The 24,557-nt window shown below is 39.5% G+C and overlaps 1 protein-coding gene across 5 annotated transcripts in view; it reads left to right on the forward strand.

Moving 5' to 3' along the window:
- Positions 1–24,557, forward strand: part of KCNQ5 (potassium voltage-gated channel subfamily Q member 5) — a 705,402-nt gene that overhangs the window by 624,973 nt on the left and 55,872 nt on the right. For 4 of the 5 annotated variants that reach the window (XM_044676058.1, XM_044676060.1, XM_044676059.1 and 1 more), the window contains one exon: positions 1,795–2,015. The exons of the other annotated variant lie outside the window; for it this stretch is intronic. In XM_044676058.1, the coding sequence (XP_044531993.1) occupies positions 1,795–2,015 (221 nt within the window). The remainder of the gene's footprint in view (positions 1–1,794; positions 2,016–24,557) is intronic. 5 annotated transcript variants of the gene reach the window in all.

Here is a 24,557-nt window from a genome sequence, read left to right on the forward strand (position 1 = left end):
TATAGAGATGCAGGTGTTTTACATTAGTTGTTTTTTCATAAGGTAATCTACCACCTAGAAAATGTGGTTTACCAAGTACAGTGAAATCGTGTTACTGATGTGATTGTTTTAAAGAATTCTTGAAACAGTCCCCCTTTACGAAGTTGCCCAGCATGTTCTTTGCATGTGTCTCCCACCTCTACTCCCTCTATTTCAGTCATTCATGCTAGACTCAACCATGTCTGTATTCCAAATGAAGAGCAGTCAAGTGCATGATCAAGCTGTCGATTGTTCTCCAGAATTTCATGACCTCAGGAGTCCATGGTTTGATTTGTTCTCATATTGTATAAGCACACATGAAATGTTGTCTCCTTAACGTGTCATCTGTTAAGCAACTAGGCATGGAAAAAAAAAAAAAAGAAATGTTAATGTTTCTCGTTAGCTACAAAATACATATCCACTAAACACATTTGCTGTTGGCATGCTGCAGTTTGGGACAATGGACCTTGCGGTAAGTGAAAAGACAAGGCCTCCACTTCATGAGTAGCTGGACCACCCTTGTCAATAAAAATGCCTCTTTCCCCCACCCATCTTCATACCTTCCAAAGGTTGTGACACAGCAGCCTCCCATTAGACCCAAAGAAATGATTTCTGATCTCATGGAACTTCCAGGAACTCTACCTTGAACCTGCAACGCCATTATCCAACAAAGCCAACGCATAAGTTTGTGTGCCTCCCACACAACGAGCTGTGTATCACCCTCCTCTATATGCTTCTGGCTCTTTTCTGGGTGGAACACTAAAGTAAACCAAGCAGAGAGATATTCAGTACTCATGATGCACCAACACAGAGATACAGGGCAAAAGCATGGATGACTCACACGTATACAAATGAACAGCAGGGAGAGTCACCAAGCACGTGGATGGAGGAGAAATGCCTTACCTATATAGATGCATGTGACTTCCTGTGTCTGATATTTTAAAAGTCCAACTTCTATCAGTCACTGATCATGCAAACCTCGCTGGCACTTGAGAACTTGGCTGCCCTGCCAGGAATAATTTTACCAGTAGCTGCCACAGCAAATCAATAACCTGTTTAACAGCAGGAAATTGTGTTAGTGAACATGGAACATAGCATCACATTTCTGTTAATTGGTCATCATCCTCATTACATCTCAGAGCTGTTCTCTCTTGCCTGTTGTCTGTCTCACACAAATGAATGTCAGCCTAAAGGAAATGTGAAGTGTGGAGTGTTGTTTGTCTGACAATATGTATGCAGCATTGCCAGCTGTCATGAAAATGCATGAATCTCTCGATATCATAACCTTGCCCGCAAAAGAAGCAGCATGCGAAAAATATATAAGTATATCAATAACTGTCTTCCCTGTTTTCCTGTAGAAATGATTAGAAATGCACTGAACCCTGCTCCTGAACAGGAAATAAATATGAAAACTCTCTAAAGTTCAAGCCATCACCAAAACTTCCTGCCTATGTCCTAAAAGTAAAAATTGAACTGGCTTCGATGGTTCCCTTCTTTTGGATTTTCTCCAAATTGCTGTTTTGTTTTAATCCTTTCTACAGTTAATCTGAAAGGGACTGCCTACAAAATGTGATTGATTTCAAGGGGTTGCAATCACACAGATTGGAAAGCCTTCGTTTTTTTAGGATGGGGGTGGGCTGGGGAACAAATTTTCCTTTTTTGAATTGCTATATTGCCTAAGATATGCACTGCGTACAGGTGACTCAAATTATTTTTCCAAATGAACATGAAGAAATGCAATGAGCTGTAATAAAACACCCCATCTGTTTCTCACAGCCAGAAGCTAAGTTTTAAAGAACGGGTCCGGATGGCTAGCCCCAGAGGTCAGAGTATCAAGAGCAGACAAGCATCAGTGGGAGACCGGCGATCACCAAGCACAGACATCACAGCTGAAAGCAGCCCAACCAAAGTGCAGAAAAGCTGGAGTTTCAATGACCGAACTCGCTTCCGACCTTCCCTGCGTCTCAAAAGTTCTCAACCAAAGCCAGTAATAGATGGTGAGTTATTTCTCTGTGCCCATTTCACAGTTGATATGCAGCAGTAGAAGATCATATTAAGTAATTAATCCTTCAAAAAACTGTTTGAAGAAAGGAAGAAATAACCCTTAGAAGAGAATCCCCTGTCTTTGTTCAAAAATCATTCTCTGCCTTTGGGACTTTGAGAGCCTTATAAAAAAATACAATTTTACATTTTTAAATAGCTTCAGTAGTCAAAAAAAAAAAAAGTACCACTTCAAAGAAAATGACCTAAAAAGGAAATTTATTTCATTAGCTCCTACTTTATATCTACTACCAAAAAAAAATGAGTTATTTCTCTGACTAAACTCTGTCAAGATCAATGTGGGCTTTCTTTTGGTCTCTGTTGCTTCAAATCAGACTTTCTACTTTTCAGGCTGCCATTAACTTTGTACAGTGCTAGGTATGTCTCTCTTGTCAGTAGGCAGATTCTACAACATTAGGCACTTAGAAAATAAGGTATTCATCATTGCCACTTCTGATCATAAAATCAACCCCCCTCAGAGAGATTAATGCTGGATGACCCTTTTGAGGGTCAAGGTAAATCAAAGGCAAGCACATAGTGAGAGGTATAGAATTTTCCATCTGACAAAGAATTAAATTTAGGCCAATTGATACTCTTGCAGCAAGACAAGTGAGCTTGCTGGCCAATATATTTTGAGTGGAATGTGGTGTTTGCTTTTATAAAACATTTTGCTTTTCTATTTGATGAGGGAAAAATAAAAGTTAATATTAGCTGACATTTACATAGCAATTTTGGGCAGTCAGGTGGCACAGTAGATAGAACTCCAGGCCTAGAGTCATGAAGAAAAGACCCAAGTTTAAATCTGCCTCAGACACTTAATCACTCAACCTCTCTTTGCCTCAGTTTCCTATTCTGTAAAATGAGCTGGAGAAATGAGCTCCAGGAACTTGGCAAGAAAACCCCAAATTGGGGGGGGGGTCACCAAGAGTTAGACAGGACTGAAACAACACTTTTAAGTATCACAAAACTTCCTAACTTTGTGAGGTATCAAGTAGGGAATGAATGAATTAACGAATAAAAAAGAATTTTTTAATTTTTGCTCTATGCCAGGCACTATGCTAAGTGTCAGAGATACAAAAAGATAATGTAGTTCCTTCTTTCAGAAGTTCACACTCCAAAAGGGAAGATGGGAATGAAAATTATATGAGTAGACCTGACTGGAGCAGTAAGTTAAAAATCAGTGCTACATAAGGTTTTATGAATACTGTAGAACCAAATTAGAGAGAGCATGGACAAGTCACTCAACCTCTCCTGGGCTCAGTTTCTTCATCTCTAAAATGATATGGTTGCTTCCTAAGATCCTTTCCAGACCTAATAGTGTTGGAGTCCAAGTCAGCTAAGATGCATTAGACTATGGAGAGGAAGTGGAGCTTCTGAGTATTGACATGATGAGAAACATATGCTTAGAAAGATTAATCAGCCATGACATGCAGGATTAACTAGAGGAGTAAAAATTGAAGTGAAGGAGACTAGTAAAAAGGCTGTTGTCATAATCCAAGAGTAAGGTAATGAAAACTTGAGCTTGTTGAGTACATCATGGAAAGCCCTTCACAATCTGACCCGACGACTTCCCCAAGCACATAGCATATTCCTCCCCTTTACATACTCTACATTCCAGCCAAATTGGCCAGCTCTATGTCCTTCCACACATCACAGTCCCTCTCTCTCTGTTCTTTTGAATAAACTGTCCCTCAAGCCTAGAATGTATCCATCGGATCTGATCTAGAGCTAACAGAGACCTAAAAGATTATCTGGTCCAACCCTTTCTCTTTACAGATGAGGAAACTAGGGAGGATATGGGTAAGAACTTTCCACTTAGGAAACACATATGGAGGGACAACTTATACATCCTGCACTACAGAGCCCATGATGTTTCCTCAAGATAGCCTGTTGCTATTCATTGGGTGTGATACCTGGTTTGGACACTTGGCTTGGCTCTTTGGCTATGATCTCCACTTCCTCTAGTTCTGGACTAAGCTAAAGTCCTTGACTAAGAAACTGGTAAACTCATTCAGGGAAATCCAGAACCCTTACCTAGGGCCAGTGGAATCCCTTCCCCATATTGAGAGTCTCACCAACATCCCCACTCTGAGCACCAAGCTTTCTCTTTTCCAAAAACCTTCCACAGAAGGTTAGGGTCAGTTTTCCTCATCTTTTCCATCTACCTCTTCTTCCCCTCATCTCTTCTTTATCCACCCAACTAACAGTTGTGGATTTCCCACTGGATGATGAGCACTACTCTAGATTTACCCTTATTCTTATACCCCTTTACACTAGTCATCCAGCTCCAGCTAAACTTAAGTAATTAAAGCCTAATTTTTTTCCTGATATTTCCTAATTGTGTCCTAGAAGTATTTACCAAAATATATCACTCCACTTTTCTCTGAGTTGGTCAGAGGTATATCTGGACTATGGATGCTCAGTTTTGAGTGCCACATTTTAGAAGAACTACTAGAAAAGTATAGTATATCCAGAGAAGGGCAGGGAAAATGATGTGTAAACTCTCTTATGAAAAGTTGAAGAAACTAAAGATTCTTCTGCCAAGAACCTGGAGAACAGAAGACTTAGATGACATAGAATCAAAGAAGTATAAAATTTAAGGATTTAGAATTTTAAAGATGATCTCATTCTGGAATCTCACCTTACATCTAAAGAAGTTAAAGCCTCAAGAGGGTTAAATGACATCTATTTAGTGGCAGCCTGGAATAAACTAGGTATCTCCCAAGGATTCCTACTGTGTGTGATCTTTCTATCCTGACATATTACCTATCTTCAAAGACTTAGAAGTTTACCACTTGAAAGAGGGAATAGGTTTGTTCAAAGGGTAGAATTAGTACCAATTTCAACTTAATGTAAAGGAAGAACTTTCTAACAGAAATAAGATATGAGTCCCTGGAACTGAACACTAGAGGTGGTCAAACGAAGTTTGGACCTATGGATATGGCAAAAAATATTCATGCACTTAGTGAGAAGTTAAATTGGATGATCTCTAAAAACACTTTCAATCTTAATATCTTGATTTTCTGAACTGCACTTGTGACTTAACCAATGATGACTTCTCTGACAATTTTGAAAAATGTATGAGCAAAAATCTAAGTAGGGATTGACTGAAGAAGTAGTTAGAACTTGTTAGTTGTAGAAGTAGAAGAACATGTTAGAAAAAATAGTACTATTATTCTGGAATTTCTTACCTACCTTTTAAATTAGCCACAGGATACCAACAAGGTACTTAAAAAAATAAAGAGCAATCACTACCTACTATCTCTCAATGTCTCCACTTATACTACTTCACCACCAACAGCCACCTGTATCAAATGGGGAAGGGTCCCCACTGGTCCTATGTGTCTACCTACCAAAATGATGCCTCTACCTGCCAGGAGTTCATAACCTTTTTGTGTGTTTATAACCCCCTTTGGCAATCTAAAGAAATCAACAAACTGCTTCTCAGAGTAATGTTTTTAAATGAATAAAATAAAATACATAGGATTACAAAAGAAACCAACTTTATTGAAATAATTATCCAAAAAAAATTTTTAACATGTTTGTGGACTTCAGTTTAAGAACCCTTGACCTAGATTCTTACCTAAATTCTTTTTGTCCCCTACCACTTCCTATCAGTGCTCCATACAAAGCACAGACTTAATAAATGAAATGATTGAATTGAATTGAATCCAATCCCATGGACTTTCTTTATCTGCATCAGGAAAAGAGCCTATATTCAGGGAGTTTAGGGAAACTCCCAATAGAGTAGATTTTATTAATTTCTTTTTTTTTAAACCCTTACCTTCCATCTTGGAGTCAATACTGTGTATTGGCTCCAAGGGAGAAGAGTGGTAAGGGCTAGGCAATGGGGGTTAAGTGATTTGCCCAGGGTCACACAGCTAGGAAGTGTCTGAGGTCAAATTTGAACCTGGGACCTCCCATCTCTAGGCCTGGCTCTCAAACCACTGAGCCACCCAGCTGCCACCAGATTCTATTAATTTCATCAAGTTTTTATCAGTTTCATGCCATATGGGCAGCACTGTACTAGGTACAGTGGGAGATATACATGAGATAAAAGATATAGTAACTCCCCTCAAACAACTTATAACCTTGATAGTACCTAGTCTGAGGTAAGAGCTTTACTCCTCTTTATGATCCCTTTTCATGAAATATTGTGTAGCTCTGGAGAAAAAAAATCTAATCTTCTGAATCCTTTAACTTCTGATTTTTCAGAATCATCTTATAGTTGACCTCTGAAATAAGCACAAAATTAGCCATTACACAAATCCCAGAATCTAGTCCATATTTGAGAAACACTTTTCCATTACATGGTAACTTCCATTCAGAGATCTCAAATTATTTTCTCTCCAATATACACTTGGCTATTGGCTTCACAAAAAGATACCAATATGACACAATTTTAAAATTATATTTAATAGCTTTCATGATGTGCTGTGCTTGATAAAGAGGGAAAAAGGGGTTAGGTAAAGGTCTAGATTTTTTTCCCTCAAGTACGTGCCTGACACAGAAAAAAGAGACAAGTTATTCACTGGCTCCTCTCTGCCCTCTTCAGAATGGAATTCGGCTACATTGTTCAACCATACCCTGGTGCTCCTTTCCTCCAATTAGTTTTGCCCAACTTTTTCTCATTCTTACAATCAGAGAATCTCTGTGTTGGAAGGAAACTTAAAGGTCATTCAGTTCAATTGCCACCAAAGTGTGAATCCTCTCTGCTACATCCTTGGCAAGTGGTCTTGCCACATCCATTGCAGAAAAACCACCCCTTGCCCAGGAGAAGAATATATATAGGCCTCAGCTCAGTGTTTTCTGGATAATGTTTCTCTTGGGACCTTCACTGGTAGAGATAAATTCTCAAGTGTCTCTCTTGCCTTCTGCTCATGAGAGATTTCTTCTTTCATGAGTCTATTACAGGAGCACCTGGCCTACCCATCACTCATACAGAACTGGTACTTGCCATAGATTTCTCCCTATGATATTTCTCATGGTTCTGTATTATACTTGAGATTTCACAAACCATTGAATCTTGTCACCAATAATTTGAAGCTAGTTTAGAGAGGGTTTTTTTGAAACTGTTGTTTATGTTATACACAGCATTTTTTAAAACAAGCACACTAAAAGTGTTTATTAGCTAAATAAGCTGCCAACTCCATGTTTAAGGAATTGGGGCATATCCCTTCCTTATCTACATCCTATCAATTGATCTCTCCCAGCTTCTATAATTAATAATAATTGTTAGCATTCATATAGCACTTTGTAGGAAAATATAAGTAAGGTAATGGGGTCACCAGGGATATTATAAATTAACTAAGGGGTTTGTGGGAACACACTCTGGGATTTAAGAGAGACTAAAACTGAACATTGAAGACTTGTACAGCTAAGCTACTCCCAACTGAAAAATAACAGCCAACTGTCACTCTGGCCAGAGGCCTTAAATTCAACTGACAAGGTAACAGGAGGAAACTGGGTTTAATTAGGAACAACAAAAGGAGGGATAGGAATGTCTACTCTAAAACCTTAACACCTAATAACAAAACCCACAGGGACAGGGAAGGACTTATTCTACTACACTAATCTAAGTGATCTAAACTAACAGGGCCCAAGGAGCTGTAAATGGAGTCTCTGGGTTCCTGCCTCAAACCTGGAATCTACCAGGCTTGAGTATAGCTGGGGCTTTGTGGCTTTGGGATTCTCACTGCAATCCACTGATGATCTCTGGATCCCAGGAGCTAAGTTGTCTCAGGTACCAAGTAGAGAGGGTTTTGCTTGAAGCACTGTCCACCAGTTCTCAAACTTCTCCTCCTCCCTTGGCTCTGTAGTTCTTGTTCTTTTGCTAGATGCCACACTCAGGATTCCAGGGGAAAACAGGAAGCAGGCTGTCCTTTGCTCTGAGGTCTCCCAGGCTGGCAACAGTTTCTGCCCACCACTAATGGAGTCCTCACTCAGGGCACAGTCACCTCTTCCTGCTCCTTCATTCCAACCTGGAATTCCCAGCTCCAGCTTCTTCCTGCTCTGTACTTCCTAATCAATACCTAATCAATACCTAATCTAATCTTCCTCACAACAACTTTAAGACATGCTAAGCACTCTACACATGATTTCATTTGATTTTCACAACAACCTTGTTCGATGAGTACTATTATTATCTCCATTTTACAGTGAAAAGACTGAGGCTTAGAAATTAACCTGTTTTAAGTAACACACAGGTAGTAATTGTTAGAGGCAGGACTTGAACTTGGGTCTTCTTGACACCAAGTCCAGCACTTTTAACCACTATGCAATTCAACAAGCATTTTATTGAAATCCTACTATGTGTCAGGCATTGTGCTATGCACTAGAGCTGTGTTGTCAAACCTATGGCACACATGCCAGAGAGTGCTCCCTTCCCCCTCTCTACCAATCCTGAAGACATCACCCCCATACCTGCCTGGCAGCCCAATGGGAGCTCTTCCTCCTACCCTTGTCTGGGGTAAGGGAGCAACTCATATGCAGTATGAGGGTAAAATTTGAGCACTCAATCTCTAAAAGGTTCAACATCATTGCTCAAGAAATTTAAAAATTTAAGGAAAAAGCATTTCTTCCCTTCAAGGCATTTATGTTCTGGGATGAGAGAGGGACAACACATACACAGATAATTAAATCCAAAATATATCCAGAGTAAACACAAAATAATTTTAAGAGGGGAAGTTCTAATAATTTGGGGTTCCAGGAAAGGTTTTGTCTAAGAGGTAGCCTTGAACTAAGCTTTAAAGGGAGCCAAGGGTTCCAAGAGTTTGGAAGTTCATTCCAGACACCAAAGATAGTGGCCAAAATATCATTTTTTTTTTAAAAAGTTTTGCTAGAATGCAAAACCAAAGAGACAGTAATGTGTGATTAACTTAGAAAGATAGAGAAGGGATTTTTAATGTGACACAGGTGTTTTGGGTTTTCTCCTAGATACACTACAAAGTCCCTGAAGCTTGAGAGTAAGGGTAGGAAAAAAAAAGAAGGGTGATATGATCAGATTTTCCCTTTAGGAAGTCACAATTTATCTACAGCATGGAGGATGAATTAGAGTAGAGAAAGACGGATTAGAGGCTACTGTCTAGAGGAGAGGCAATGAAGTCCTAAACTAGGGTGTTACTTGAGAGAAGGGGACAAATGTGAATTGACAAGAAATGGCACATGATTGGATTAAAATAATGTTCTATTGGCTCCAAATATCTACTACCTATAATAACAATGCTACCACCTCTGACCAAATTGATTCTACTGCTATTTAGGACTTTTGTTAAATTTACTGACACCACTTGCAGGATTCAGTGGAATTCTGCCAAGGTGTCCACCAGCAAAACAAAGGGAAGAGTTAAGGGAAGATTTCTTAGATGTGTTCCCACTTCCCCAAAGGTAAGTGATGAGGAAAGGAAATGCTGAATTCTTATTTATATGGTCATCATAAAACTCAACTGTATTGGTTAGGACTGGAGCCCTCTGAAATGGATTCTCTGAGCCAGGATCATTTACTTTGGGGAATAGTTAAATACAGGCCACCCAGGGAAGCAGAGCAAGGCTAACCAAGAATTTGGAATGTTTCTGCCAACCACTCAGTTGGTTTCATGTGATCTGCCTCTAGGGAAGGCACCAGCTGTCTTGGCCAATATGGTAGAAGGGGTCATGGCCGAGACAAATTGCCTTTCTGTCCATCTCTTCCACTTTTAACCAAAGGTTATTTGTATTGCTGTGCAAAGGAGGCTGGCGTGGTGGTTGACTTGAAGTGATAGAAGTCAAACCCTTTCCTGTCCTGAATTTGCTATCAGCAGTTGGGGCAAAGCTGCCAGACTCTGGGGAGTGGCTACTTCAAATACCTAAATCAATAATGGAATCAGTCATTCTGGGTAATTGAAGCTGCCTTGCCCAAATCAGCCAGCTTTTTGCTTTAATGAAGATAGTCACCCTGGAGCAGAGACTAACCTAGATTTTTTATTTGCAATTTGTCATTTTCCCCATGAAAACACAGCATTTATTTATCATTTTCAAAAGCAAATGTTCATATTTTTCACTGTCTATTAAAAAAAGTTTCCACAAACTTTTATGACAAAATAATATTTTCTTCTAAGAAGAAACAATCTAAGGATCTTACATATAAAAATATGGACTGAACTGGGATTTCATTACTTTAAGAAACTCAGCAGGCCACTTAGTCTTTTTTTTAACCCTCACCTTCCCTCTTAGAATCAATACTTGGTCCCAAGGCAGAAGGGAGGTAAAAACTAAATAATTGGGGTTGTGACTTGCCCAGGATAAGAATTAGGAATTGTCTGAGGTCAAATTTGAACCCAGAATTTCCTGTGTCCAGGCCTGGCTCTTTATCCACTGAGCCACCTTGTTGGCCCCAGGCTACTTTTAGTGTTACAGGGTAGCCTAAAGCATTGAAAGGTGACTTTCCCAAGGTCTCAAAGTTAGTAAATGCCAAAGAAGGGATTTGAATCCAGATTTTCTGGACATCGGGGCAGACTCTGAGTTCTACTTCTCCATATTGCTTCATTTAGCACATCATAGGCAAGTAATGAAGAGGTGACGGATGAACATGTAGGAATTGTTGGGCACTGGCCTAGCCACCCATTGCCATCTCCTGATGAGGACTTTAATCTGACATAGATGTCTGCCTATAGAAAGTAGAAACAGCCCCATTGCAAACCATTTGAGGATGATTGATAGTGTCATGGCTAATTGAATTCCTAAACCACACTCTTACCCATGATCTTCAAAGGAGAAAGGTGCCACAAGTAACAGAGAAAACCATAGCTGGGAAACGAAAGAGAGAGAGAGAGAGAGAGAGACAGAGAGAGAGAGAGAGAAAGAGAGAGAGAGAGAGAGAGAGAGCGCCAGAGCCAGAGCCAAAACCCAAAAACCTGGATTAGGTTGCCTGGAGAAAAGACCTAGACATCTCTGAGACCCTTCAGGGAAGCATATAGCCCCAGGAAAGATTAGAAATAAAAATAGCTAGAGGCAGTATGGAGCTCCTGGGCCAAGCTGGTCAGTGCAACAATGGAGGGATCCTCCTCTCCAAGGAAAAGTGTCCAAGGCACAGAGGAGCACATCCTGAGCAATGCTGAGTTCCTGAGCCAAGTAGAACAGTTGTAGAACTAATCAGAAGCTTGAGTAGCAAAGGACTAAGCAATTGGAGGAGCAAGCACAGACCTTGCCCTTCACTGCATATTGTTAGTTCTGTGATGTGTGGGTTGAGGAAAAGGGAATCCACCTTTTGGTGACCCTCAAATACTTTCCAAGTCTTCACAAAAAAGAAACAAGGATTCCTAGCCCCCTTAAAAACAATTAAGCTAAGAATTTGTTGACTATAGGATAGGTTTTTATCTGTTTGAGAAAAAAATAAATAAACAGAAAGATTTTGAACTCAAGCCTATGAAATATCAAGAAAGCTCTCCTTCCCCTCTGGTGGACCCTCACCAACTCCATTGGCCTAAATAGCCATTTAGACATATTGCACTATGCTGGGATGATAGTCAGTCATCCCCTTCCCCCAATCAATCAATAAATCAATATTTAAGAGCAAAATTGATTATTGATTATTAATTAGTGATTTATTGTTGAGTTGTGTTTATCACAACAGTAATCATTGAAACCAACCTATATCATTGTAACCAAGTTTTAAGGCTTTTAAAGTATTACTGTGCAGATCTAATGCCCAGCTTTCATTTAGTGAACAAAGCTAAATGTCAGCTGAGGAAAATGAGAAAGCTACATGACAAGTTAAGCTGTAGTAGGTATAGGCAGCTAAACCCAGTTTCCCTAACTTGTTAAGTCCCCACCTATTGTCCATTCCTGTCTCCTACTCACCCTTCTGAACCCACATATAATATTTAAGTTAACTCCCCTGTTTTTCCCCATAAGAAAGTGGATCTCAAGATATTCGCCTAGAACTAGGATCCCTGGGAATTGGGAGTAGTAGATAAAGAACTTTCTGAAAAATGTTAGAGAGGGTTGATTAAGTCTATGCCCCACCTTTTCATAACACCATGAATTCTGGAAATTCCCTGGTCTGGAAGGTGCTGGCCTAATTTGAGTTTTCTGGTCACCATAATGGGTGAAGACTGATGTGGTCATCAGTCAAATAGCATTAGTCAAATAGCAAAATTAAAAACCAATCACAATCCAAGTTTGGGGGATGGGGAATATCTGGACCTTACATATCCCCTAAACTATATAAAAGAGCTGTTCTAACTGTATCATGAGCCTTTGGTCACTGAGAGACCTTGAACCTCTCTTTTTTGTTAACCAGTAATCTTATCAATAAGCTCTGGACTTTTTGTGCCTTGGGCTCTCATTATTGCAGATTTGTTGCAATATTCATACCATATTGGTTGTTTTCCCCTCTTAAACTATAAGCTCCTTGAGGACAGGAGCTGTCTCACTGTTGTATTTGTATCCCCTACACACAGTATAATGGCTTGACATATAGACTTTTCATATAAGTTTATTGATTGATGAAGGGGAGAACTACCAGCACAAAGTTGTACCAAAGGTCTAGATGTGACTAGCAAAGGTAGTCTCAGAGAAGAAAGGAGACCTTTCTTGACTGTTTCAGACCTTGGGTTCAAGTACTTTGCATTTTGCAATTTGTATCTAGTGAGATAAAGCCAATGCTAGTCAATGTGTTATGAGTCTGAGTGATTGAATAAGAATTGAAGGTCCTTCTTCCTTTTTGTGGAGACTTGGACATAAATTCGGATGCTCCCAAGAAAACTCTAGGTGAAATCACAAGCCAATAAGAGAGAAAGAGAGTAGAATGTGTCAACTTTAAGTGCATAAACTACTATGGAAAGAGCATTGACTCTATCAACAGAGGACCTAAGTTCAAAACCTGCCTCTGAAGCATAATATCTTTGTGACCTTGAGCAAGTCACTCACCCTCCCTAGGCCTGAGTTTATTGTTGTTCAGTGGAGTTTCAGTCATATCAACTCTTCATGACTCCATCTGGGATTTTCTTGACAAACACACCGAAGTAATTTGCCATTTCCTTCTCCAGTTCATTTTACAGACAAGGAAACTGAGACAGAGTTAAGTGACTTGCCCAAAGTCACACAACTAGTACATGTCTGAGGCTGGATTTGAACTCAAGCCTTGCTAGGCCACAGGGGTCTATCCACTGTGCCAAATAGCTGCCCTTAGGCCTGTATTTAATTCTCTGTAAAATAAGGGGGTTGGATTAGCTAGCCTCTGAAGTCTCTTCCAGCTTTCAAAGCTTCCATCTTGAGCAGAGGGTTATTAACAAATGAATGAATGAATGAACACAGCTATATTTGCACATTCATCTTCATGGATAAAAGCCCTAGACTTCATTAAGTAATAAATTCCAATCTCTACAGGAAATATTTGGCTTTGAAGCACCTCTAGAATTGTAAGTGTACTCCATGCTACTCAAAGGAAACATAATCTCTCTACCTCACTCTCTCATCTCACTTCCTTTCTTCCAGGGCGGAGGTGATATTAATACCTAACTGCCATACTTGGAAGTCTAAAAATAACAAATACAAAATTATATGCTTGCATGAACTTCATTCCATGAGGAGCATTGGATGGATTCCTTTTGTTGAAAAATTACAGAAATCAGGACATCCTCACCCCACCCCACCCCCCAAAAGGCATCTCTTTCAAAATCACTTCATGCAGTCTCTAATAATTTACTTGAGCAGGAATGGACCTTTCTGGAGAGGGAGGAAATCTTTTGTTCCCTCTGGGAGGTAGGAAGGGGCAGGAAGGCTTGGTTTGACTTCTCCTTTATGTTAATTGTTGCTGGACATTAATTAGCTAACCCATCTGAGCACAGTGGCTGATCTGGCTTTTTCTTTGTATTCCCAGTGCTTAGCATAGGACCTGGCACTGAATAAGCATTAATAAATTCTTGATTGGTTGATTGATTGATAACATGGTCTTCGAACAATAGAAACATTATTCAGAATGTCAGCCACGGATGTCAATGTATATAACAGTTGGGCGATTATTTAGGACGATAATAAGAAGCTCTGGATTGCTTTACAATTTTCACTTGCAACTAATTAGAAGTACATGAAAGCATATTCTAGCCTTTCCCTTTGAGTCAAGATTGTAAATATGACAATATATACAATTAAGAAGAACAAAGAAAACAAAATGGTTTAGCATCTTCTTATTCTCTTTATGACTCATTACTAAGTCATTATTGTGAGGGAATCAGCAATTTTTGCTGTAGAGAAGCCACACTAATCATTTTTAGAACCCTCTGATGCTACATACCATTATTCAAAACATAAAGTCATCGTTTAATTATGTGTCAGGAACTAGTCCATGAAATTTTGCCAGTATTTCTGCCGACTATTTTTCAAATGCTAGCAGATAAGAAAAATTAGTCAATGGTTAACAGAGAATACAGGAATATAGGAATCGGTAGCATAATTTAGTTAAGATGCCAAGATAATATATGAGTTATGTGTTCAGCCAAAACAAAGAATGGCTTTGATCTTAAAGAGGAATTTCTCAGATGTAGTATCTCATTTAATAGGTCTCCTTGTTAGCAACATTTAATATTACTCGATATTGCTGATTAGCAAGTATAAGGACAAAAACAAAAGAAATCGAGGGTGCTTAATCATAAAATGTTCTTGTTCACATATGTTTGACAGACATAATTAAATTATAATTATGATAATGTGTCCACAGTCTTAATCACTGGTATCGAGGTATGAAACACCCCACTATAATAAAAATATAGACCTAACCTCTTACTTCAATAATACAGGGAATGAGGAAATTCCCTATACCAATGCAGATCAATACCTACCTGGTCTACATCTTGTAGTCATAGGTTGATGCCTGGATTCAGGGAACAGTGCCCTCCTTGGATCCTGCCGGGGCAATAAGGAACTCCCCAATTCTATATCTAATCAGTAGTTCCAAATATGAGAGGAGTTTTGATAGAATGGATAGGAAGATGGGGATATTCAAGACGTGATGAGATCTGATAGACCAGATCAGGGGTAGGCAACGTATGGCTCTCGAGCCATATCTGGCTCTTTTGAGGGCCAGATATGGCTCTTTCTGCAGGAGCCATAAAGTCAGTTTTTTTTTTCAGGCACTGTTACAGGAGCACGCACTGTGAGCACTGTAGGGCTCTCACGAAATTACATTTTAAAAAATGTGGCGTTTATGGCTCTCATGGCCAAAAAGGTTACCAACCCCTGACTAGATTCTTGATAGATAAAGGGGAAAATGGGTGCTTTAGTTGAATGATTCTGCAACTCATCATTGATAATGTAATAATAGTAATAATAATAATAATAATAATAATAATTCTTATGCCCCACAATTGTCTAGTTACTGTCAGACAACTACTTTGTGAGTAGTCCCCTCTCTAGGGGTTGGGATGGCCCAAGCTATGGTCTGGAGCTGAAAACCTCCACATTCCAGGCTTAAGGTCAGATATGAGACACAGTGGATAGAGCATTAGATCTAGAATCAGGAAAACCTAGGTTTTCAGATACAGCCTCAAGACACATACTAGCTTCACGAGCCTGGGCAAGTCACTTAACGTCTATTTGCCTCAGTTTCTTCATCTGGAAAATAGAGATAATAATAGCACCTACCTCTCAGGATTGCTTTGATGAACAAAAGAGATAATTATAAAGTACTTAGCATAGTACCTGGTACATAGCAAGTGCTATGGAAATGTTAGATATTATTATTATTAAGGTCTCCAGAACAAAGGAACTAGGAGATATAGGAACAGATTCCTACTCAAAGAAAAGCCAGAAGCTTGAGATAGGTTGTAGGGGGCAATAATTAGCTTATGAGGGTACAGGGAGGAAGATCCAAAGGCAGGAAGTGACATCTGCATCAGAAGCACCAGTAAAGAGCAGTAAAGGATAGACAATAGGGGTTAAGTGACTTGCCCAGGGTCACACAGCTAAGAAGTGTCTGAGATCAGATTTGAACACAGGACCTCCAGTCTCTAGACCTGGCTCTCTATCCACTGAGCTAGCTCACTGCACCCTGGGCACTGCCATTCTTAATAGTTACTCAGGTCTCCATTCTCAATACCTTCCTCAGTTTTTCAGGTTCTTCGTATATCCACTAAGTTTTCCAATCTTGACATTTCTATTTCCACAACATCAGCCCACTTCTTTCCAATCACATAATCACTTCATTCAAGCTCTCCTCATCTCTCATTTGGCTATTACAGCAGCTTTCTAACTATTCTCCATGCTTGCACACATGTATCTTACCCACCAAAGTGATTTTCCCAAAGCATAAGAATGACCATGTCACTCCCCTGATCAATAAAAATTTACTGATTTCTAATATTTCAAGGATAAATTATAAACTCCTTTGTTTATCATTTAGAAGTATTCATAACCTAAATCTAACGTACCTCTCTGGTCATATTAGAAACTACTGTCCTTCACACACGATGTAGTCAAGGCAAACTGACCTACTTACTGTTCCTCGTGTAAGAAACTTCATCTCCCCTCTCCATGCCTTTGAATTACCTGTTCCCCATACTCAAAATGCACTTCCTCCTAACTTCCACCTCTTCAAATCCTTAGTTTCTTTCAAGGCTCAAATCAAAAGCCATCTTCAATCTTAAACCTATCCTGCCTGATTCCTCCCAGTTGCTAGCACTTTCTTCCAACAACTACCTAGTTATCTGTTTTATGCATAGTATTGTACAATGATGGTGAACCTTTTAGAGACTGTGTGCTGTGTTCCGCCCCACCCCCATGGAATGCCAGGCACACCCTACCCCACCCCCCTTACCCACAAAGGAGAGTGGGCTGCTAGGCAGAGAGGTAGGTGAGGTGAGGAATATCCTCAGGGAGTATAAAGAGGGTGAGGGGCACTCTTTTCCCCTCCAGCTCTGCTTCCTGTGAGCCACCCACCTTACCCCCTGTGAGTTCCCTTGGGCTGTTGGGCAGAAGGATGGGAATGTGAAAAAATATCATCAGATGTGGTAGAGAGAGGGAGGGGAACATCTCCACCCAAGTCCCTCTGCCTTTCTAGTAACAAATTCTTGGGGGCAATTGGGGGAGAGGCAGCCAAGTGCCCACAGAGAGCACCTGCACCAAAGGTTCGCCATCACTGGCATAATAGAGAATTGGTCACGATCTCAGCAAAACCTTTGTTCAAGTTCTTCATCTGACACATACAGAATCCTATGTTTCCATTCTTCCTATACCTTACACCCAGGTTTTCCAAAGTATTCTTTTTTAATACCCTTACCTTCTGTCTTAGCATCAGTTCTAAAACAGAAGAGCAGTAAGGGTTAGGCAATTAGGGTTAAATGAGTTGCCCAGGGTCGTCACATAGCTAAGAAGTATCTGAGTCCAAATTTGAACCCAAGTCTTCTAGACTCCGGGCCTGGTTCTCTATGTACTGTGCTATCTATCTGGCCCTCAAAGTATTCTTTGATCCAATGACATTAGCTTCCTTGCTGTTCCTCAGACAGGATACTTCATCTCTAATCTTTGGGCATTTTCACTGGCTGGCCCCTACGCATAAAACTCTCCCTCTTCATTGCTGTCTTCTGGCTTCCCTGGTTTTCTTCAAATCCCAACTAAAGCCTAAAGGCAAAAAGCCTTTCTTAATCCCCTTAATTCCTGCATCTTCCTTCTCTTGATTATCTCCAGTATCTCCTGTATATGTCTCCTTTAGTAGCTTGCATGTTATCTCACCTATTATATTGTGAGCTCAGGAACTGACTTTTGCCTATCTTTGCATCTCTGGCACTTAGCACAGTGCCTGGAACATAGTGGGAGTTTAGTAAATGATTACTGATTGACTGCCAGACTGGTTGTGTGATCATGGGTAAGTCACTTAACCTCTCATTGCCCTGGACAATTAAGACTATAACTTGAATAAAAGATGACTACCTGCAGGTAGAATTTTCACACTGGAGAATTCCCCTTATCAAGGAAATCTCAAAGTGCAGTTATTATCCCAATATTTGTGCATGTTTTCTCCATTTCCCCTCCTCTGCCCATACACTATAAGGCCCTTGAAAACAAAGATTATTTCACAAAGTCTAAACACTGTCTTGTGTGTATCACCAGTAACTAGCATATTTCCTGGCTCATAGTAAGCACTTAAAAATATTTGCTGATTAATGAGGCAAGTCAGACCTTCCATTTCCCCCTAAATTAGCTCTGTCCAGGTAGTTTCCCACCAACAACAACATGACTCTCTAAGTAAATAGCCATCTCTAACCAATGGCCAGCACTTAACTGAACATCCTGTTCTCTCGGCAGAAACACTAGATGGGAGAGATACCCTGGTATAGGGCAGTGGGGTCAAACTCAAATAGAAACAGGAACCTCTAAACTGGGCACAAGAATCCCTGTGGCCTTCATAGTGACTGACCACATATTACAACTCATTAAAATTAGTGTGATTAATCACATATTATAATATCACTTATATTTTATTGTATTTTCTTTTGTCAAATATTTCCCATATATATATTTTTGTACCATTACCTTCTATCTTAGTATCAATTCTAAGACAAAAGAGTGGCTTTAAGTGATTTACCCAAGGTCGCACAGCTACGAAGTGTCTGAGACCAGATTTAAACCTAGTTCCACCTGACTCCAGGCCCGGCATTCTCTCCACTGTGCTACCTTGCTCTTCCTCACTATTATATTTAAGCCACACTTAGGAATGTTGTGAACTGTATGTTTGACACCTCTGATATAGCTGGTAGAGACCTGACTTCAGAGTTTTCAGAAATCAGGACGACGCGCCCCCCCCCCCAAAAAAAGGCAGATTTCTTCACCATCACCTCAGGTAGTTAGTTTCTAATCAAATAACTTACTTGATCTGGAGTGGACTTTACTGGAGATGGGAGAAATCTTTTGTTCAAATCCTGTCTCTGATATATACTGGACAAATCACTTAGTCTTTTGGTACCCCAGACAGCCCTCTAAATCTGCAGATTGCACATCAGGGGCAATCTGCATTAATAGATGGAGTTTATTCTTCAGAATTCTGTTCAAAAGAAAAAGGAAAAACAAGTGGGAATTCCCTGAGGCAACAGTCACAAGGGGCCCCATCAAATTATGAAATAATATTTACAATGAAAATTATTAGTGCAAAATTAAAAACAACCTTTGGCACTTTTTAAAGAGAGAGGCAGCTAAGTAGCTTAGCAGATAGAGCCTAGGGTCAGCAGGACCTGAATTCAAATATGGCCTCAAATACTTTCTAACTGTGTAACCCCAGGCAAGTCGCTTAACCCCCATTGCCTAGCCATTGCCACTCTTCTGAAGAAAGGAAGGAAGGAAGGAAGGAAGGAAGGAAGGAAGGAAGGAAGGAAGGTAGAAAGGAAGGAAGGAAAGTAGAGGAGTGCTGGTATGTTGGTGAGTATCTGTAACCCCAGCTACTAGTGGATAGACCACTTGACCTCAGGAGTTCTGAGCTGCAGTGGGCTAAGCCACCTGGGTGCCTTCACTAAGTATGGTACCAATTTGGTGAGTGCCACCACCCTCAAACAGGTAGCCACTAGGTTTCCTAAAAAGGGGAAAGCTGTCACAGGCCAGGAATGGAGCAAAGCTCCCTTGCAAATCAATAAATAAGAGCAATCCATGAGTAGCTAGCATTCATTTCCAGCCTGGGCAAGATGGGGAGATTCACGTTTTTAAAAGTGGGGACAAAGGAGGCAGCTGGGTAGCTCAGTGGATTGAGAGCCAGGCCTAGAGACGAGAGGTCCTAGGTTCAAATCTGGACTGAGCTACTTCCCAGCCATGTGACCCTGGGCAAGTCACTTGACCCCCCATTGCCTACCCTTACCACTCTTCTGCTTTGGAGCCAATACACAGTATTGACTCCAAGACAGAAGGTAAGGATTTAAAAAAAAAAAAAGTCAGGGCAGAGAATGAACTCAAAAATAGAAACAGGAAAGACACAATCCATATACACATTCTTGTCAAATGAATCGCTTCTATGGTTTGGGAAGGGAAAATAAGGTCCGAAATACCTGAGAATTATTCATATATTAACATTATAATATATAATAATATATTAAATAAATAATTGTTGGTATTTTTTTAAGAAGAAAGTAAAGCACTTCTCAATACTCTCAACCTACCCTTTCATGAAAATGGGAGACTCATAGTTTTGTACAGTGCACATATATTCAGACTTTTTCAACAGATAAAATATCCATTATGCTGATTTAAGTGCCATTTATTACATGGGCCAGTTTTCTGGGGAAGGGAAGAGGTAGGCTACTGGGAGAAACTATGATGATGTTAAAAAAATCAACAAAACTTTTTTTTTTTTTAATGATGGTGGAACCTCTAATCTCCCTCTATTTCATTCCATCTCTGTTGTTTTACTAATAGGAATGACTGCTACAGTTTGCTGCAGTAAACTATGCACTTAAAGGTTGTTATAAGTAAAAATACTTTAAAACAAATCTAATAACAGTAGACCTGAGGATAACTGTAAATGCAAGGCAATATAACCCAGATCAAATTGCCTACCATCTCCAGGAAGGGGGAGGGGAGGGAAGAAGGGAGACAATTTGGAACTTAAATCTTCAGAAAACTTATATGGAAAGTTTTTATTACAGGTAACTGGTAAAATAAAATTTCTCTTAAAAAAACACAACAAAGTAGAACAAAAGAGAATTATACAATGGGGAAAAAATGTATAGCAAAGGTTACCAGTCCTAGCCCTCTTCTCTGGTGTTGCTAAGTATAGCTTCAGGATAATTTGCACAGCCCTGGAACCTGCATGTCAGCAGTTCCTCAGGTCAAAAGCATCTCCTTTATTTCTAGATTCAGTGATCTTTCTCTTTTTTATTTATTATTTTTTAATTATTATTTATTTTTGATATTTTTCTTTTTAAATTTTGAGTTCTAAATTTTCTCCCTTCCTCCTATCACCTCCCTCACACACTAAGACAAGCAACAGATATTTTTCATACATGCAAACTCATGCAAAACCTATTTCCACATTTCCCAAAAAAAAGCAAGAAAAGTTTGAAAGTAAGAAAATTATACTTCAATTTGCACAGAGTTCGTCAGTTCTCTCTCTCTCTCTCTCTCTCTCTCTCTCTCTCTCTCTCTCTCTCTATCTCCCCACCAGAGGTAGATAACACTTTTTCATCCCGAGTCCTTTGGAATGACTTCAGATCATTATATTGATCTGAGTAGCCAAGTCTTTCACAGTTGATCATTGTTACAATATCACCATTACTGCGTACAATGATCTCCTGATTCTTCTCTCTTCACTTTTGCATCAGTTCATATAGATCTTACCAGATTTTTCTAAAACCATCCTGCTTGTCATTTTTTATGACACAATAGTACTCCATCACAAACATATGCCCCAACTAGTACAGCCATCCCCAGTTGATGAGCATCTCTTGGTTTTCCAATTCTTTGCCTCCACTAAATGGGCTGAGAATTGATGAACTCATGTGGTTGTGGTGAAAATCAAATGAAACAAAATATGGAAGTGCTTTAAAAAATATAAAGTCCTGTATAAATGCTAGCTATTATTATTATCCACTATATCATGCTGCCTTTCCTCAAAGTACTTACTAATGTATGTTATACATTAGAATTGTGGCTGCCCTTTAAAAATTATTCTACCTCAGATTACTGTTACCAAGTGTGCAGTCTACAAACACAAGCTCAGGACATTAATTTTTTCTACTTAATTTGCCAACCACAATTTTCTTTTAAATATGCCAGCAGAACACCCCCATAAAAGTGGCATTCTGGTGGAAGTATATCCAGAAATGCCACAGAAATATCATTAGGCTATTATACCCTTTTTTCAATAGGAATCTTTCTAAAAATGAGAGTCAGCTAACTGGCACAGTGATTAGAGCACTGGGCCCAGTCACAAAGTCCTGAGTTCAAATCTGGCCTCAGAAAATAACTAGCTCTTTCACTCTGGAAAAGTCACTTAATTTGACTGCCTCAGTTTCCTCTACTATAAAATGGGGATTATAATAGTACATACCTCCTAGAATTGTTGTGAAGATCAAATGAGATCATATATGCAAAGAACTTAGTATGGTACCTGTCCCACTTCCCTCCACCACCTAAAATTTATATTAATTTGACCAAGTTACTGGTTGAGGGGTCAAAGTGGTTCAATGGAAAGAGAGTATAACTGGAAGTCAAAAGTCCTGGGTTTTAATCCTGCTTCAGAATTCTAGCTTTTTGGATATCTTAGTTAAAGTAAAAGCTTCTCTCCATTCTTATTTCCTCCAAATATCATGAGTCAACATGTCATGAACTTGACAGGGTACAATGCAGAAGGGATTTCAGAATTTTTCCCTTCAGAAACTTGCACCTCATTAAGAATTTTCATGAGTTAATTGTGTGATCTCAGGCAGACCATATGACCCATCTAATCCTCAGTTTTTTCATCCATGAAATGAATCTAAGACCTATTCTAGTTCTAATTCTATGATCAATCAACAAGCACTTTAGTAAGTACCTACTATATACCAAGCACTATGCTAAGTGCCGAGACTCCGAAGACAAAATTAAAACAGTGCCTCGCCCCAAAGAGCTTATATTCTAGTGGGGGAAGACAACATGTGTGTATGTGTGGATATGTGTATTGTGTATACATGTGTGTGATACACATGTAAATACACATGTAAGCCTGTCCATATAGAGTAGGACCTCATTTTACACAAACTCAACATGTGTGAATTCAGATATATGCAATTGGCAATCAAAAAAGTAAAAAAAAAAAAAAGACATAAAAATACATAAAATAAAATTTTTTAATTACATGCTAAGTCCAAGTTGTTTTTCCCAAGTGGTATAAAGTCTCCCAGCAGTACACCCTATCATTCTCGTCCTTGCTCTGAGAAGCTTTAGTGTGAGTCATTACATTGTTGTTCCCAAACATTAGCTCCTGCGTGAGTCTTTGTAACAAGTGATGTCAGCATCAGAGCCGCACTTCTCTTTGTTTCATGAATACTATTTAGTTATTAATAATGGCCCCAAAGTACAAGAGTAGCGCTGCTGGTAGCTCCGATAAGCCTAAGAAAAGTTGTAAAGTGCTGAAGTATATTTGTATAAGCAAAATGTATTAAATAATGGGATTCACTAACATACATGATTTTCAAATTACATGAAGGATTTTGAAACCTATTTAGTCATGCAAAATGGAGTCCTACTGTAGAAAAATACATGGACATCATATATAACTACATAACAAATATATTAATATATATATACCTGTAGGCATAGATAGATAGATAGATAGATAGATAGATAGATAGATAGATAGATAGATAGTTGGTATTCACTCATATCCAACTCTATGTGATCCCTTTTGGTGTTTTCTTGGCAAAGATAATAGAGTGGTTTGCCATTTCCTTCTCCAACTTCTCCAACATTTTACAGATGAAGAAACTGAGGCAAACAGGGTACCGTAACTTGCCTAGAGACACACAGCCAGTGTGTATCTGAGGCTCAACTTGAACTCAAGTCTTCCTGACTTCAGGCCTGGTACTATATCCACTGGGCCACCTAGCTGCCCTACAGATATATATAAAGTAGGTCCCATTAGAGGGAAGGTGCTAGCAGTAGGTGTCCAGGGGACCAGGAAAGGTCTCCAGAAGAAAGTGGTGCTTAAGCCAAATCATGAAGGAACCAAGGATTCTAGGAAGAAGAGTATTCTAGGCATGAGACACAGCCAGCACAAAGACATGAATAGAGGAGATAGAGCATCAGGTTTTTGGAATCTGGCTGCTATGGTGGTCTGTAGCTACATGGTTCACTTCTAATGCCTTTGTTTAGGTCACTCTCAAGCTCTAATCTTCCCTAAGATTCATAAAAGGACAATTTTACAGTGACTCAAAGTTCAAAATCTGTCCCCATTTGTCATTTTGTTTGGGGCTCTTCTCAACCATAAATTCATTGGGGAAATAAAGAGACTTTGACATGGGAAAACGTATTGAAAATATCAGTTAGGGGGGCAGTTGAGTAGCTCAGTTGAGCTCAGAGAGACAAGCCTACAAACAGGAGGTCCTAGGCCTCAGACACTTCCTAGTTGTGTGATCCTGGGCAAGTCACTTAACCCCCAACGCGTAGCCCTTACCACTATTCTGCCTTGGAACCAATACATAATAAGCATTTAAAAAATATATATCACTTAGAAAAACACTTACTGGGGCATCTAGATGGCTCACTGAATAGAGAGCCAAATCTGGAGATGAGACATCCTGGGTTCAAATCAGGCCTCAGACACTTCTTAGCTTTGTGACCTTGGTCAAGTTGCTTAACCTCAGTTGCCTAGCCTTTATGGCTCTTCTGCATTGAAATCAATACTTAGTATCAATTCTAAGATGAAAGGTAAGGGAGAAAGGGAGAAAGGGGAAAAGGGGGAAAGGAAGGAAGAAAGAAAGAAAGAAAGAAAGAAAGAAAGAAAGAAAGAAAGAAAGAAAGAAAGAAAGAAAGAAAGAAAGAAAGAAAGAAAGAAAGAAAGAGAGAGA

This window comes from Gracilinanus agilis, chromosome 4, assembly GCF_016433145.1.
Source record: "Gracilinanus agilis isolate LMUSP501 chromosome 4, AgileGrace, whole genome shotgun sequence".
In the NCBI taxonomy this organism is placed as follows: domain Eukaryota; kingdom Metazoa; phylum Chordata; class Mammalia; order Didelphimorphia; family Didelphidae; genus Gracilinanus; species Gracilinanus agilis.